Consider the following 18,940-nt stretch of genomic DNA (forward strand, 5'->3'; position numbering starts at 1 on the left):
TTCTTTACCATGGTTTCTGTGGATCATACAGTTGGGTTTGTGCTTATGCAGAGCCAATTCTTGAAACAATCTAGAGCTGATCTTCCCTCCCCACCGTAAGTCACCTTCACCCTCTCCTTCCTTTCAAGAAGATTCCTCAGCATCATCTGTCTTAGATGGTAATGTATCATCTTACATAAATGAGGACGCTCCTCCTAATATAAACATGCCGGATTCGGATGTTGGGGACTTGCACCCTCCATCACCTTCTCAGGACTTTACCTCATATTCTCGAATGATATCCAGAATGTCCAGGTCCCTGCAGCTAGACGTTGAACAGCCACCACCTCCCAAACAACATCTAGTGTTTGACGACATTAATAAAAAAAAAAACTTGCCCGTTAAGCCTAGCTTTTATTCCAACCATGATGGATACCATTAAGGAAGTTTGGAACTTACCATCATCTTCAATGCAAATTTCAAGAAGAATGGAGGGGCATTACAGAACACATGGAGATGACACTCTGTTTCTCTCAAAACACCCGGCTCCTGACTCCATTATCGTTCAATCAAACTTGTCCAGAACAGGTGGCAAGGCTAAGGTCACCCCTACCAATCGTGAGGAGAGAAAGTTGGATGTGCTTGGGCATAGAATGTATTCCTTTGCTTCTTTTTTGTTTAGGGCATCAAACTACCAAGCAGCATTAGGGGCTTACCAGAAACAACTTCGGGCCAAAATCCTTCATGCCCTTCAGGCAGCCCCTGAAGAAACTAGAACATTGCTGCTTAATGCCCATGCTGAGGCTTTAACTGTTGCAAAAGATCAAAGAGTAGCATCCTGCCGTGCGGCTGCGGTTGCTTCCAAGTCCTTGATGTCAGCAATTGCGTTAAGACACCACGCTTGGCTAAGATCGTCAGGGATTGCTGAGGATGCTAAAGCGCACATAGAAGAGCTATCCTTCTATGGGGCTGGTTTAATGAAAAAAACGATGAGATCATGGAGACCTTTCACAAAATTAAGAAGACAGCTAGGTCGTATACGATACAGCAACAACCAAACATTCAAAAGTCTCAATGGTGTAGATCCTATGGTCAGCAACAGTACCATCAGAACCACCAGACTTACCAGTCTTATAAACCACAAGCACAGGGACGGTCAGTTCAGCCTTCAGCAGACAACACTTCCTTTAAGCCTCAAGCTTCTTTTCAGCGCTGCCAAGTTTACCATCAGCCTTCCAAGAAAGGAAAGCAGTACCTTTGACTTTTGCTTGATAGACACCAATATTGCAGCCCCTCAGACCAGATTGGCCCCATTCTTTAAAAATTGAACTCACATCACCAAAGACACATGGGTTCTATCCATCATTCAGTTCGGTTACCTATTAGAATTTTCAGAACTTCCTCCAACCGGGTGCATAAAAGTTACGTCCTGCAACCCAGCCCTAGAGGAAGAAATTTCATCACTGTTGCAGAAACATGCCGTCCGACATGTGCCATCAAGAGATATTGCAAGTGGATTTTACTCCCATTACTTTGCAGACCCCAAGAAAGACGGGGGCATCAGACCCACACTAGACCTCAGGTTACCTCAGGTTACTTACCTTCATCCAAGGCGCTTCCGCATGGTCTCACTGGAATCAATCATCCATCTGTTAAGGCAAGGAGATTGGTTTGTGGTAATAGATTTAAATAACCCCTATTTTCATGTATCCATTTACCAACGGCATCAAAAATACCTACGTTTTTTTCCTCGGAGATACTGCTTGTCAATTTTATGCCCTACCCTTCGGATTGTCAACCACGCCAAGAACTTTTACAAAGTGCATGGCACCAGTGGCAGCTTACCTTCATCTGTACAACATTGCAGATTTTCCATAAATCGACTATTGGCTGATAGTGGCTGTGTCTTTTCAGAAGGCTGTACAAGACACCGAGTTTGTTCTGTGAACCCTGGCAAACCTAGGTCTAAAAGTCAACTACAAGATGTCTCACTTGCAGCCAACTCAGATAATGGACTACATAGGGGCGCGATTGGACTCCACTTGTGCGCAAGTGTTTCTTCCTCCTGAACATTTTCTTCGTTTCATCCTCATACAACAGTATCAGCACATCATACACAACATCTCCTAGGTCTGATGGCTTCAACTACGTGTGCCGTCCCTCATGCGAGGCTCAAGATGCACCCCCTACAGGCATGGTACCTGTTTCAATTCGATCACCTGGTGGACGATCCTTCCACGCGTCTCTCTGTAAACAAGGAGTTAACGCATCAAGTGTAACAAATCTGCTAATGGGTCACCCATTCCGACTGTTACAGCTCACAATTCAAGTAACAATGGATGCAAGCCCCACAGGATGGGGAGCTCACTGCAGTCCCCACGAGATTCACACTCTTTGGTCCAAACAGGAGAGGCGCTTGCACATAAACCATCTGGAATTATCTGCAAAATGAGCAAGCGAGCTAGCTGCCCTTAGAGCTGATGCACCGTACCTGCAGTTTTTTCCAGACAAAGTTGTTCTCTATACAGATATTTCGTTTCTACTTAAAGTAGTTTCAAATGTTCATGTCAATCAGCCATTGACTTTACCTATGTTGTTTCCTAATCCTTCTTCAGATGTTGAGCGCATCCTCCATTCGTTAGATGTTCGCTGTGCTTTGGCATCTTATACGTTCAGAACTAAAGACTTTCACACCTGTCCCAAGTTGTTTACAGTGGTGCCTCGCTTAACGACAACCCGTTCCAGGAAAATCGCCGTTAAGCGAAAACATCGTACAACGAAATTAAAAACCCTACTGAAACGCATTGAAACCCATTCAGTGCACTCCAGTGGTCTAAAATCTCACCGTCCAGCGAAGATCCTCCATACAGCGGCCAACTTTGGCGCCTGTATAGCGAGGAATCCGTCCCTAAACACAGTGGGGAGCCATTTTAAGCACCCGGCGGCCATTTTGAAAACTCAACGATCAGCTGTTTTTGATCGTCGTAAAGCGAAAATCAGTTCCTGAAGCAGGGAACCGATCATTGCTAAGCGAAATTCCCCCATTTAGACCATCATTTTGCGATCACAATTGTGATCGCAAAAAGATCATCATAAAGCAGATTTGTCGTAATGTGGGGCAATCGTTAAGCGAGGCACCACTGTATATGTTTCTATTTAGCACTGGTTAGGCCTCACCTTGAGTATTGTGTCCAGTTCTGGACACCACACTTCAAAAAGGATGCTGACAAATTGTAACAAGGATGATCAGGGGGCTGGAAATGAAACTCCATGAGGAAAGGCTGAAAGAACTGAGCATGTTTAGCCTCGAGAAAAGAAGACTATGGGGAGATACAATCACACTTTTAAAATATTTGAAAGGCTGTTATACAGAGGAGGGGCAGGATCTGTTTGTGTTCACCCCAGAGTGCAAGACACATAATGATGGGCTCAAGAAAGCCAGATTTAACCTGAATATCAGGAAAAACATCTTAACTGTTAGAGCAGGATGACAATGAAACCAATTACTTTAGGAAGGGGTGAGTGCACCAGTGCTTGAGGCATTCAAGAAAACAATGGAGAACCATCTGTCAAATCTGTTTTGATTCCGATTTCTTCATTGAGTAAAGAGATTGTCCCAAAGGCCTTATAGGGTCCTTCCACTCCATTATTCTAAGATTGCCGTACATCTAGTTGTCCTTGCAAATTCCTTTGTGGATGTCTTCAACAGGACAGTTTACGCTCTCCATGAATGGGAGTTGAAACTGAACATTTCTTTTTTGTGGCCTCTGTGAATGCACACAAATGGGTCTTGTCTCTGCCTGCGCTGGCATTCTCGGAAGATTCTAGAGCTAAAAGTGATAGTTTTATGGGATGATCCCCTGTGAGGCACATGCTCCTCCCACTCAAGATTCCCCTCAGTTCCTTTTTTCCACCGTGCTAAAAGGTTCTACAGAAAAATAGAGCAACTTCAAATTGGTTTTTCATAGATTATTAGACACTTCCCCTTCTAATCACCACTAAATTGAATGCTTCTTTTCAATCAACTAATCAGAGATCCCCTGTGAGTTTCTTTTTCGCTTTCTTGTTTTTGCCTCGCCATCCCCCTCAACTCTATAATTGTTTTTCCCTTCTTTTTACCCGCCATTTATGGCCTCTTCAGCCCCTTTTAAAAGGTGTGTGAGCTGCAACAGTAAAATACCGTACTCAGACGGCCAGGAAGAATGTCTCTTCTGCCTGGGTGAAAAACATCAAACCCAGGCGTGCGCAGCCTATAAAAAACTTACAAAGCCCACGATCAAGCAGAGGTTCCAGAGACTCAGGTCTCACTTGTGGGAGATTGCCGTTAACCCCACAACTTAAGCTGTTTTGACTGCCCAGTCACCAGGGGGATTGGTCGAGTGGCAGACACCATCCTTGCTGGCTCCCGCCCAAATGACACCATCCCCTCACTCCAGAGAGGGATCGGACAAGACCAAGACGTCCTCCAAACCTAAGTCGACATCGAGTTCTAAGGTGGCCAGGGCACACGATGCACCTAAGAGGAAAAAAGAGAAACTAACCACTAAAAAGGCTAAGAAAACTAAGTCAGTGCATCTCAAACCTCCACTAGAGACACTACTATCAGCAATTCTGGAAGAATCCTTGAGGGAGGCTGTTGACTCTATGTCTGAAAGGGAGGACATGCAAGTTCCATCTGCACAAGCTTCGGCACCGACCGGTAGCCTATCTCCTCCAAACGGCCATTTGGTGACTGAGCTTCCATCCAGTCCGGCCACGGCCCATTCTAGCCCTACATCAGGGTGGGCGTTTGATAGCCAAGATTCGGAGCCCAGGGCTCCACCTCAATTTCCGAGGAAAAGGAAGGAAAAAAGGAAGCATGTCTCACCACCCCAATTCATGCCTCAGTATGGGCAATATTACCAATTCCCTTCTTTCCCTGCATACCAACAATTCGGCATGGAAGGATTTTCCCCTTAGGCTGATCCATATCAGATGGGAGCCTATCAAGATCAGGCTCGACATGGACAACCTAAACATATGCGACAACACTCTCCACCATCGCTAAACCAAAGATTGTGCAAATTAGCACCGGTCCCAACCTCAACATTGAAGCTTTCAAAAAAGCATTCGACACCATCACATCAGGCTGAACTCTCCAAGCGACTTAAGCACTCTTCTAAGGGACAACAAACTCTACAGGTGACCACAACATACTCAGGTCTACCTCCTACAGCTCACATACATTCTCAACCTTCTAAGTCTTCTCAACTTATACCACTGCCTTCTTTAGATGTGGACACAACCTCATCTTCACCGTCTACTTCTGATCACAAACTGGAATCTGACTCCTCAGATGAGTCACCAGCCAACATTCCAACACCGTCTCCGGATGCGATAGATAATCATCCTTCGTCGCCCTCAGAGAACTTCACATCATACTCACAATTAATTTCTCGGATGGCCAAATCACTTTAGCTACTAGTAGAAGAACCCCCTTCTCCAAAAGCTGAACTTATTTTCAATTATAGCAGTTGGGAAAGATCACCACCACTTATCCTGGCATTTATACCAGCTATGCTGAAGTTGATAAGGGACGCATGGGACAAGCCCTGCTAATCTACAAATTTCAAGATGAACGGAAAATATGTATAGAATACACGGAAAGGATACGGAATTCTTGACCAAGCATCCTAGTCCTAATTCGATAATCATAGAATCCAACTTATCAAGGGCTTGAAACAAATCTTCTGTGACCCCTACCAACAAAGAGGGCAGAATGATTGACATTCTGATTAGGCAGCTATGGTCACAAATTTTACCGATCTTAGAATCCGCTCCTGAATCCATTAAGATGGAATTGATTAATGCTCACACTGAGGCTGCATCTCTCCCGAAGCAGCAGAGAATTACTGCTACACATGCAGCAGAAGCGGCCTCAATGACCATGGCATCCTCGATTTCCATAAGGAGCAGAAGCGGCCTCAATGACCATGGCATCCTCGATTTCCATAAGGAGACGCCTGGCTAATATCCACTGTTCTATTAGCAGCATTACCAAAAGATGGGGTCCTCCAGGCTAGGTGTTTGCCTCACCTCTGAATGCAAAGTGTCTTTGATACTGCTGGAGGGCGGGAGTACATTTCACCTGGTTTTGTGGTTCCTTGGACATCGGGCCTCCTTTTTATGTTTCCCCAGTCACTCTAATACTACAACTGCTAGTGTCACATAAAGATGACACAAAAAAGATGACTACTAGGTATTTTGTATCCCAAGATGATCAATACTGTCTGTCTGTCTGTCTGTCTGTCTGTCTGTCTGTCTGTCTGTCTGTCTGTCTGTCTGTCTATCTATCTATCTATCTATCTAGTGCCATAGAGCCAGTGTTTTGTACGAAGACAATCTTCCGTGGTCAGATGGCCAGTGCAACTTAGACACGGAACACTGTTACCTTCCCACCAAGGTGGTCCCTATTTATCTACCTGCATTGCATGCTTTCGAACCGCTAGGTTGGCGGGAGCTGAGACAAGCGACGGGAGCTCACTCCATCGCGTGGATTCGATCTTATGACTGCTGGTCTTCTGACCCTGCAGCACAGGCTTCTGCGGTTTAGCCCACAGCGCCACCACGTCCCTTATATATATATACAGTGGTGCCTCGCTTAACGAGTGCCTCGCTGAGCGATGAAATCGCTTAACGAGGCACTCTGGGCCATCGCTGGAGCATTCGCTCAGCGATGGCCCCTATGGGGTTTTTTCGCTTTGCGAAGATCGCTAAGCGATTCGCTTAGCGATCTTCGCATAACGAAGCCGGGGAGAACAGCTGATCGGCGGTTCCAAAATGGCCGCCGGAAGGTCAGCGCCGAATTTTCGCGCCCTGCCCTCGCTTAACGAGGGCGCGAAAATGGTGGCGCTATGAAGAAACATCGCTGAACGGTGAGTTTTCAAGCCATAGGAACGCATTGAACGAAGTTCAATGCGTTTCTATGGCTTTTTTTATTCCGTTTAGCGATGTTTCGCTATAGCGAAGGTTAATCCGGAACGGATTAACCTCGCTATGCGAGGCACCACTGTATATAGCAAAAGACCTCACAAGACACATTAATAAATGCAAAATGAATATATTTTATTAACTATTGATTAAAATTCTAATACAGTGGTGCCTCGCTAGATGATGTTAATCCGTTCCATTGAAATGGCTGTCTTGTGAAAACATCGTCTAGCGAACAGTGTTTCCCCATTGGAATGCATTGAAACCCGTTTAATGCATTCCAATGGGGAAAAATCATCGTCGTTTTGCAAAGATCGCCCATAGGGAAACCACTTTGTGAAACGCCGATCAGCTGTTAAAATAGCTATCTTGCGAAAAACGGCCCCGAAAACACCCGTTTTGCGAAGCGCCGATCAGCTGTTGAAATCGTCATCTTGCAAAAAACGGTGCCGAAAAAAATACCCGTCTTGCGAAGCACGGACCATATCATCGGCCAGCAAAATTCCCCCATAGGAAACATTGTTTTGCGAATTGCTATAGCGATCACAAAACTCATTGTTATGCAGATTTGTCATTTTGTGGGGTAATCGTCTAGCGAGGTACCACTGTAAAAGGGGTTTCATGCACTCAACACATTTACACCACATACATACTCACCAAAGAGAGAAGATTTCTTCATTTGCATCATCCAAGTTCCAAAGAAAGTACAGTGGTGCTCCTCATAGCGATGTTAATCCGTTCCGGATTAATTGTCGCTATGTGGAAATATCACTAAACGGAAGAGAAAAACCCATAGGAACGCATTAAACTTCCTTTAATGCGTTCCTATGGGGCCCAAACTCACCGTTCAGTGAACTTCCTCCATAGCGCTGCCATTTTCGCGCCCTCGGTAAGCGAGGGCAAGGCGTGAAAATGCTTGCGGTGGCCATTTTGGGCACCTGGCGGCCATTTTGGAACCACCGATCAGCTGTTTTTAAAAAATCGCAATGCAAAAATTGGCAAGCGAAATGCTTACCGATCATCGCAATGCGATGCTTTGCCCAGTAAAACATCGCAATGCGATCGTATTAGCGATCTAAAAAATAGATCGCTATGCGGATTCGTCCTTAAATGGTGCGCTCGTTATGCAAGGCACCACTGTAGTTCGTTCCAAAAGCCTTTGGGCTCAGCAGACAAAATCTACCTGCCCGGACTCCTCCTTTTATATTCTTTTTGCGGAGGTTGCTAGCTGAGCATGCACATTAGATGCTTCTTTGTTTTCCCCTAGATAATGGTTCTTATCACCTATTGTGAAGTATGGATTGCTTTTAGTTGCACTTAGTGGGTCTTCCATCACTAGTGGACAGGTGTGGAATCCGCTTGCTCAGGAGGATACTCGTACCTATACCAGGGTCTTCTTAATCCCTAAGTTTGCTCTCTCAGTTAGCAGCAGATGGTTTTTGTCAACTTACTGAAAGCATAGTTCAAAAAGTTCACAGTTCAAGAGTTGAATTTCTCACAATGAGAGCTTATAACCAGATATGTAAAGTCCCATAGTCAATGCCCTCGTACAGGGAATCGATTTCAATACTGGCCTGACTGCTGGAGGAAAGGGTACGTTTCTCACGCTCACAGGCAGTGCAGAGCCGACGGACGGCTCACTTGTTCTCACTGTTTGCGCTTGAACTCGGTGATGAAATGGTTGACCATTCGATTGTCAAAGTCCTCGCCATCCAAGTGGGTGTCCCCAGCCGTTGGCTTAACTTCAAAGATGCCATCTTCAATGGTGAGGATGGAGACGTCAAAGGTGCCACCGCCTGGGTCAAAGATCAACACATTTCTCTCTGCACCTACTTTTTGTCCTGTCCATAAGCAAAAGCAGTGGCAGTTGGCTCATTAATGATTTGGAGCACATTAAGGCCAGCAATGGTTCCAGCATCTTTTGTCACCTGGTGTTGGGAGTCATTGAAATAAGCTGGGACTGTAACCATGGCGTTAGTAACTGTCTTTCCCAAGTACGCCTCGGTTATCTTGTTCATTTTGGTTAGCACTATAGAGGATATCTCCTCGGGATAAAAGCTCTTTGTTTCTCCTTTGTACTCCACCTGGACTTTTGGCCTACCATCATCATTCACAACAGTGAAAGGCCAGTGTTTCATATCAGACTGGACAACAGCATAATCAAATCTGCGACCAATCAGGTGTTTTGCATCAAATACCATGTTTGTGGGGTTCATGGCCACTTGGTTATTTGCAGCATCTCCAATGAGCCTCTCTGTATCTGTAAGGCAACGTAGCCTGGCGTGGTCCTGTTACCCTGATCATTGGCAATGATTTCCACCTTGCCATGCTGAAAAGCACCCACACAGGAGTAGGTAGTGCCAAGATCAATGCCAACAGATGGTCCCTTAGACATTGTTGCTGCTTACCGCCGCACCAGTTCAAAATAAATAGCTCAGAGGACCCTCCACAAGAACGACTAAGGAAGAAGCAACCTCAGAGAGGCCAGAGCTTCAGCTATCCTAATCACACTCTGGTAGTCAAGGCAACCATGGAACACCACTCTACTCTGTTTCACAGGATGTTCTTACAACTTCCGCAACATCTGGACATGATCTCTCAGAGGTGGGGGGAGCAAATGCATTCACTATCCTAACCTCCAGTCTGTCTGCCTAATGTCATGGATGATCTCTCCCAAGCAGTTTTAGGTGTTTTGCACATCTGAAACTAAAATTGCAGTGGATGGAAGCCATCCACTCTTTCATCTTACCTAGCTAAGTGGAATAACTTCTCTGGCTTTGTGTAAGAGAAGGCTGTGTCTCCAGACATCTATCATATTTCATACATTTTACAATTCCTATTATCATTACAGACTTTCATCTTCTTCCATCAATATTTATTTAGCTGCTCTTTCTCCATATCATTTGCATTCAATGTTGAGACTATCATGTTTACTGATACAGTGGTGCCTCACATGACGACGTTAATTCGTTCCAGCAAAATTGCTGTAGAACGAAAATGTCATCATGCGATTTTAAAAGGCCCATAGAAACGCATTAAAACCCGATTAATGCATTCCTAGGGGCTTCAAACTCACCGTCCAGTGAAGATCCTCCATAGCGCAGCCATTTTCGCTGCCTGTGCAGCGAGAAATCTGTGCGAAAACACAGGAGGTGGCCACTTTGAAACCACCAATCAGCTGTTAAAAAATCATCGCTTTGCGATGATCGGTTCCCGAAGCAGGGAACCGATCAGCGCAAAGCAAAATTCCCCCAAAGGGAACATTGTTTTGCAATCGCTTTTGCGATCACAAAAACATCAACGTCAAGCGATTTCATTGTCAAATGGAGCGCCCGTCTTACGGGGCACCACTGTAGTTTGGTTAAAATCAACATTATAATTTTCCACCCAGCTGTTCAGGAGCCTTGCCCTGTGCACGTGCTGGGGAGCAGGGTTTCAACTGAAAGCAGAAGTAAACAAATCAGCTGCTGGTGAGCAGCCCTGATGGAGTTCTGCACGCATGCGCATAGACTTGCACACAAATCTTAGGGCAGGGTTCAGGGAACCTTTTTACCTTCCCCCCAAAAAAATTTATATACGCCAATGTGATCGCAGTGACCAGATAGGCAGGATATAAATAGAAAGAATAAATAAATAAATAAATAAATAAATAAATACAATGCCACGGAAATCATACATATTTGCATTCAAAATCTTATTGAATCTACAGAGGCTGTGTACTGAACTAGCAGGATATATCATCAGTATCAATGGCTGCCAAGCTATGTACCGAACTAGCAGGATGCACCAAATTTAATAAAGATGTGCACTATTTTAGCTGGAACACATTCCACACCAGCCATGGGGTGGTATAGGGAGTAGTAAGGTGTCCAACATGCCTAGCAAGTTGCATTAAATTTTTGCTAGCTCACAGAGGATTTAATCATCATCAGTGGCTGCCAGATTGGTGCTAGCAATGATGTGCTTGCTAGAGACAGCCAAGGCAGAGTTGCGGAGGGGTTGCTTTTCCTACCATTTTCATCATTCTGTGTGTGATGTGCAAAAAGGAACAAACCAGGCTAAAGGTCATGTCACCCACCTTGGTGCCACAGCCCAACATCAAAGGACCAGCTTTTTTAATCATCATCAATGGAAAACTCAGCAGTGGCCAGAGGATTGGAAAAGATCAATCTACATCCCAATCCCAAAGAAGGGCAGTGCCAAAGAATGCTCCAGCTATCGTACAATTGCACTCATTTCACACATGAGCAAGGTTATGCTCAAAATCCTAAAAAGTAGGCTTCAGCAGTATGTGGACTGAGAACTCCCAGAAGTACAAGCTGGATTTTGAAGGGACAGAGGAACTAGAGACCAAATTGCTAACATGCACTGGATTATGGAGAAAGCCAGAGAGTTCCAGATAAACATCTGCTTCTGCTTCATTGACTACACAAAAGCATGGCAGAAAGTGAGGAGGAATTAAAGAACCTTTTAAAGAGGGTGAAGGAGGAGAGTGCAAAAAAGGTCTGAAGCTGAACATAAAAAAACTATGATCATGGCCACTGGTCCCATCACCTCCTGGCAAATAAAAGGGAAAGATATGGAGGCAGTGATAGATTTTATCTTCTTGGGCTCCATGATCACTGCAGATGGTGACAGCAGCCACAAAATTAAAAGACACATATTTCTTGGGAGGAAAGCGATGATGAACCTAGCATGACTTGTCAGAAAGATAAGTAAAGCAAATTAAGTGTGGACTTTCACTACAAGCTAAAATAACCAAACAAAGGGTACTGTACTACAGTGGCATCATAAGAAGATGAGCTCACTGGAAAAGGCAGCAATGCAGGAAAAACTACAATGCAGTAGGAAAAGGGGAAGACTGCACATGAGATGGATTGACTCAATAAAGAAACCCACAGTCTTTTGTTTGGTGCTGCAGTCAAAGTAGGACCAGGAGCAGAAAGCCTGGGATTCAGATTTTGGGAATAAACTATGATACTCTTGTCTGCTTTGGGGATGAGAAATAGAGAAAAGTGATTGCTACACGCTTTAGACTTCTGTTCTCAGCAGAAACTACAGAGCTAAATGCAGTGGAGATTACATTTTTGAAGGTTCCTTTTTCATGGTTTTATGAAAGAGTCAAATCAGTATCTCTCTCTCTCTCTCTCTCTCACACACACACACACACACACACACACACACACACACACACACACACACACACACACACACACACACACACACACACACACACACACACACACACACACACACACACACACCTTTCCTCCCCAATTTTCAACAATTAGTTGCTTCAGTTCAGTATGTCCATTTCCTCCCATTACATTTAAACAAGCTTGATGAAGCCACCCTTTCTCTCCCTTAATTCAAGCCTTCCATCCTGCTTGCCTGTTCCTTTTTTCATAGTTTTGAGTCAGTTTCAAAACACACAGATGGATGCTGTCAAGACAATATTAAATGACTACAAAACCCATTCTAGCATCTCATAAAAACACAAATCATCACACAGGCTTCCACCTTTATCTGACACTACCATCTTGCTCTTAGAGCCTGGTGAGATGCCAGATTTGGGAGAGCAATTCTGTCTTTTGTGCTACAGTGACACTCCCCCACCCGTAAGTTAGCTTTCAATCTCCCAGTGATTTGATCCACAGAGACCACAATGAAGAATTGCAGGTTGCTTACCTGTTACTGTGATTCTTTGAGTTGTCATCAGTGGAGTCACTACGCAGTGTCTACCTTTTTAGGTTTATGGGAATTGGAGGATCTGCCTAGGTGCACTAGCTACGCACAGGAATGATATGGTGTGAGGCTTCTGCCAAAAAGAGAAAGGGGAGGAAGCTCAGAAAAACCCATTGTGTGGGTCCACAAGAAGACCAGTAGAAGCACCACAGTTACAGATAATTAGCATATCATTCTTTGTAGCTATTACAACCAGCACTTGGCATTTATTAATATTCTATTATTTTGTATCATTTTTATATCATACCCAAGCCACACAAGTGAATGTAAAAGTCAGAAACCATAAAATGTGAAAGTCTTCCAAAAAGAGTCAGTATACCTACAGTGCAACTAACTAGCCGTTATGAAAAGGAGCCAGCTAAAGCCATTTCATACCAAATGAAATTCAGATAGTATAGCTCATAGTGTTCTGTTAAGCTCAAGTTGGAAATGGCATTTGAATGTCATCCCATATTCTCGTTTATTATAACATATTCACTCTTTTGTTCCCTTAGATGCTAGTTCAGATTTAGGACATCAGCTTCATCAGGAAAATAAGGAAACTACACTGCTGCAAGATGACAGTGTCATGGCTTACCTGCAGTGCCTTGGAATGGTTCCAGACATCAGTGAAACAGCAATGAAAGAAAAAGAAATGTTTTCACAACAGTTGAAGGTAACGTACGATAGAAAAATGACTGAGCTTCTTGGTGTCCTGTGTCCCATGCAACATTTCCTCTAAGCTGCATGGTGCTGCGCAACAGCAACCAATGTTGCCACTCAATTCGTTTCAGTTGGGTGGCACACAGGCAGGGCCCCCTCTCAGTGTTTGCAGAAATCAGAGGGAACATTAGTCCCATGCTTTTTGAATGGAGTAGCAGTGTCTGAAATATCAAGTGTTACTTTGTATATGGTCTGTAAACTTTTCAGATGTCCTGAAGTGTAAAAAGAACACATTTTATTTCTGGAAATAGGCTAAGGTGAGTCATAGTATGGCAGTGTATACCAGAGCTGCTACAGCTTTCCCACAAAATTCCAAGTTTGTGTATATAGTTGGCCTTAAAGAATTCCAGGGAAGCAAAAAACACTGAGCTTAACTATGCCATAGCCACAAATTCAGCAGTTCAACAAGAAGTTTGTTTCTGTCAAGGCGCATTGATAGTGATCCCTACCCTTACCACAGTTAAGTGGCAATATAATTTTCATGTGGGGATCTCAATTTCTACATGTCACTTGAATTCTGCCTCCTTGATGAACATCATCCATCACACAAAGAAGCCCTTGACCAGGAGTGTCTACATGTATAAATGGGGGAAAAATTCAGTCCTTCACTTCCTCAGTGGCATAGCCACCAACTAACCCCTCTCTCCACACAGTTCTACATTTTCTGCAACACCTTGAGTGCACAGGACTTTCTTATGTCATTGCTCAAAGTATACCTCTCTGTCATTGTTGGACACCGAGCACCAACCTCTCCAGCCTCTAAATTCTTCAAACATCCTACTCACAAGCATTTTCTTAAAGGGCTAATGCATATATACCTGAATATCCGCTCTCCTCCACCTCAGTGGTCATTGACACTAGTCCTCCAACACACTTTACACGGGCCCCTTTCAAGCCCCTTGCATTGGTGGACCTGCATCTCCTAACCTTTAAGACCACGTTCCTCATGGTGATCATCTCTGTACGACATGCCAGCAAGCTTGCAGCTCTACGGTCCAACTACCCATATCTTCAGTTACATTCTGACAAGTGTAAGCAGCCCCTTATCTCCAAAGAGATTTACGGGGGTGCCGGAGATAGGGATGAGTCCGAAATCCAGACAAACCTCTGACTGCTGAGCAGAGCCCTTAGGTCTCAGCAAGGTCCTGTCTAAACTTCCTCAAAAGCCAATCCCCTTTATTAAGAAAGCAACACACACAGACAAATCCATGAGTTATACTCAGAATAATCTGGCTCTAAATCTTTGGTAGCAAACACACATGGCCAATTAGACATTCAGCTAGTCTGTACAAGAACCAGTGCATGCAGATCAAATCATTACTGCTTTATTGAAAATAATTGTTTTAGAAAAGGTTTCAGTTGATGGTAAAATAGTTCAGTAGGTACATTTTCATATCAAGACAAACGGAACACTCCACTCCCCCACTCCAGCTAGAAAAATAAAGAAATAGAATTATGCTAACTAATAAAAAGCATAACACAGTCCATCTCACGTGTCTTGGGTCTTCATAGGCTGATGCTAGATGAAATCCAGTTGACTTCAATCAGTCCATGGTAGGAAAAATAGTCCATAGCAAAGCTACAAACCATTGTGGGGAAAAGCACATGTCTGACCTTTCTCAGTCCAACTCCATCTTTTTTTAACTCCTTACCAACTTCCTTCTTCTTCCCAGAATTCTTCATAAGGAACACCCCCTCCTGGGTCTTGTTGTCCCGCCTAACTCTCTCATGAGAGCTTGAGAGTTGTTATCAAGTTTTGTGGCAGAATTATTTTGACTACGAAAGTCTCTGCTCTCTACTCATCTTAGCAACGAGATAATCAGAGAGCGAAGCTTCTCTGAAACAGCATGAAAAACTTTCCTACTACAGAACAGACTTTAAATCAAGATGGATGCTATTGGGACAATCTTAGGACTACATATCCCATTCTAATACACATAAAAACACAAATCATCACAACAAGGTCTGGCTTTTTGTAGATTTTTTGTTCCTTCTCAAGGTTGTCTCGCAGTTTCACCTCTCTTAGCTCTTGGTCCTTTTGTCCTTCCCATCTCCATCTACTCCTCAACAACGCATCCTTCACACACTGGATGTCAGATGGGCTCTCGCTTTTTATATAGTCTGCACAAAGCCGTTCTGGCATTTGCCTAGACTTGTTTATCAACTACCAGCCTCCACCAAGAAGCCTCTAAGTCACCTCACAGTGTATATCCAAGTGAGTCACCTCTGCTATCCAACTTGCCTACCAGCTTGTACATATTCTGATGTCACAGCCCCTTTGCCCTCTAGCAGGGCACTGGCGGTGTCCATGACTTTTCTCTGAGGGATTCTCCTCCATGAGATTTGTACATCTGCCAAAATGGTTGCCAAATGGTTGCAGCTGTCTACATTTATCAATCACTACCAGCTAGATGTTTGCCAGACGTCCGATGCATCTTTTGAACATGCTATACTTTCTTCTATCTTCTATCTTGGTGTTACACCCTCTTTCAGGTAAGTCAGTTTTTTAGTCGCCCAGGGTGTGATTCACAGAGGCCATGACGGAGGACAGGTTACCTACCTGTATTTGTAGTTTTTCGATTGGTCCTCTGTGATTCAAACATCCCCATCCAGCCTCCTCAGTGTCAAGCCCTTATTCCTAAGCAACAGGTGATTTAACTGAAGGGAGAGCCTTGGTGCCAAAGTATATATACTAGGGGGAAGGGACTTGTACTAATGTGCATTTTCTAATCACAGAAGCTCTAGAATGTTCTGACAAGGCTCCACGCATGCCCAAATCACCCAGAGTGTGATTCACAGAGGCCATGAAAAAGAACATGAAATCCAACACATGTTCTACAACAATTTGTTGACAAATTTTTCAAGATTGACTTATGCATGCTGGAGCCAAAATATTTCGAGTTAGTCCTTAAGAAATCAATTCTACAAAGTAGTTCGAGAAGAAGCAGCCGTATTAGTCTGTGTTAGCATATCAGGCAAAAATAAATAAATAAATAAAAATAAAGAAGACAAAATCCTTAGTGCCAAACTCAAGACTGTCAATACTGCTGAAAGTTTATTAAAGTCGCTATTAGGAACCAACAAACCTGCCTCAGATTTCACCTTTGGGAAATGTTACTTAAGGCCATTGGCTCTCTATATTAACAAACCTCCTTGATCCTAACAGTATTGGTGTGCAAGACTCCCTCAAGGATGATTGGAGACCAAGAGAAGCTGAGTCACATCCAAAGCTACTAATTGAAACCAAGGGTCCACCATTGACCTCAAAAACACTCAGTCAACCACTTCTAGAGCAACATCCATGCCAAAATCCACCTCCTTGGTTTCCAAAAAATGTAAGAAGTCTACCGAGTCTAATCCCATCCTAGCAAAGAAATCAAAACCAAAGCAGGAACTCAGGGCAGGGATTTCAAGAATATCTAAAGTTCAGCTGCTGTCAACCAAATTCCCTCCCCAATCTTATCAAGAAAGAACAAGAGGACCTGGTATGCCTCCAATGAGGCAACACTTAGGCTTCATCTCCAACATTCAGTCAGTCCCTAGAGTGGAGTGAACTCACTTAGCATATTCTTAAGTACCGTATTTTTCGCACCATAAGACACACTTTTTTCCCACAAAACAGGGGGGTGGAAAGTCTGTGCGTCTTATGGAGCGAAGAAAACAGATTATATTTTCCTGTTTTCTTCTCCTAAAAAATTGGTGCGTCTTATGGAAAGGTGCGTCTTATGGAGCGAAAAATACGGTACTCTTTTCCTGCTCCAGGAGAGTCCACACCTGGAATCTGAAGTCTCCCGATGTATCTTTGGAATCAGCTTCAACCATTTAAGAGTTGACTATGCTACAAGAAAAAAGTCTACAAAAGATCAAGTAGCATCACAAGATTGAATGGGAGGCAGAATCAGATCTGACTATACCTCTACCGTCCAATGTCCCACTATTATCCACGGCCTAAAATGGCATTTTCTCTCATTCTTCCATGATTGTCTAGGGGAGAGAAGCATCCCAATTCTCTCCAGTGTATGATAGTGTTCTATTCAATGCCACCCTGCTATCACAGAATCCTGGCATCCAGATCATTGACACAAGGACATGGACATTCTGTACCAATGTTGATGTAGCAAGGACAGTCGGTATCAAAGTAAAAACACCACCCGTGAGATCACCCACCACAGAAAAGTCTCACAACAATATGGAAAAGGTAAGACCCCATCTGCATTACCCATGTGCGGCCAGCAGACTCTTTGATCTTAAGGGTTTTGAAATAGAAGAATAGAGATTTCTCCTTTTCTACCTTCCAACTCCTTCACCAACCAATTGACCTCACATAGATGATACTGCCAGCATTCATCCTGGCCCCAATCTGAGTCCCATTCACCAGAATGTACATGACACCATCAGAGAAAATACCAACATTAAAACCTAACTGTGGCCTCAGCATCGAAGAAATCAAAGATAAGCACACAGACCTCACATTCTCAGGACTTGAAACTGGAGTCCACCAGAGAGTCCAAACATCATGGCTCATCCAGATGAATAGAGATTCATGAACATACTACTTAGAGCAACGTGCATTCAAAAAGGCACCACATCATTCGCCGTATCATCAGAGACATCTACACAGACTATGAGACAGCGAAGCTCCTTTTCAAAAGGCATACCCAAACATCTTCTGGAAAGTACCCAAACCTTTTTTTTTCATTTTTAAATATTTATTTAAGAACAGGGGTGGAGAATACAAAAAGTAGGGGGGAATAGGGAAGAGGGGAAAAGGGTTTGGGGGATAGAAGAACATAAAATATACCATCATCCGATTAGTTCATATTACAAATACAAATCAACTTTTTGCTTTTTCACCGTTTGATTACCGTCCTGCTTTTATCTTATCATTTAATTTTAGTTTTATTCTATGTTACTCCAACACTGTCTGGTAGCTGCTGCCATTTATACAATACATCCCATCGTTCGGTTTCCTTTTGAATTGGACACTCCTTCAGCCCATCTGACAGAATATCTTTTTTTTTCACTTCCCATATTTTCACCATAAGATTCTCTGGTTTCATTATCTCTGCTTCCTTGAGATTTTTGACATAATGCTTTTTAATTTTAGAAGCTGCATAGGTCACTGGGTAGCTCTCTATCCCATTTTTGTTACTTGGTGTCATGCCTAATACAGACGGTTCTAAAGTTTGTACAGCTTCATTTAAGTTTTGTTAGGCGTCTACTGTCCCCTCTTTCATCCCTTTCATCAAATCTTCTATTTTGCTAAGACTTTCATTCACTTGCTGAAACCCTATTATTATTATCCTTTGCATATTGATCTGCCATTCCTTTTCTATTTCTTGTACCACTGTTCCAAAACCTTGGGATTGAACAGACCCAGTCTCCATTTGTTCTCTTGCATTTCTGGAGTCCATCTCCAGCTTTGGGGTTTGTATAAATAGTACTATACCCTTAACTACAATAATCACCCCTTATATATCCTTCCACAGTTTCCACCATTTTATCAACAATCCAAACCCCTCATCATAAACCTTAGATCTCCCTC

General features: G+C 43.5%; 1 protein-coding gene across 10 annotated transcripts in view; it reads left to right on the plus strand.

Annotated features, from left to right (window-relative positions):
* Positions 1-18,940, plus strand: part of PCNT (pericentrin) — a 315,970-nt gene that overhangs the window by 196,287 nt on the left and 100,743 nt on the right. For all 10 annotated transcript variants that reach the window (XR_013537759.1, XM_078378579.1, XM_072976792.2 and 7 more), the window contains one exon: positions 13,188-13,348. Coding sequence is in view for 9 of the 10 variants with exons in the window: in XM_078378579.1 (XP_078234705.1) it covers positions 13,188-13,348 (161 nt within the window). In the remaining variant the exon portion in view is untranslated. The remainder of the gene's footprint in view (positions 1-13,187; positions 13,349-18,940) is intronic.

The sequence above is a fragment of the Pogona vitticeps genome, chromosome 1 (assembly GCF_051106095.1).
Source record: "Pogona vitticeps strain Pit_001003342236 chromosome 1, PviZW2.1, whole genome shotgun sequence".
NCBI classification, from domain to species: Eukaryota; Metazoa; Chordata; class Lepidosauria; order Squamata; family Agamidae; genus Pogona; species Pogona vitticeps.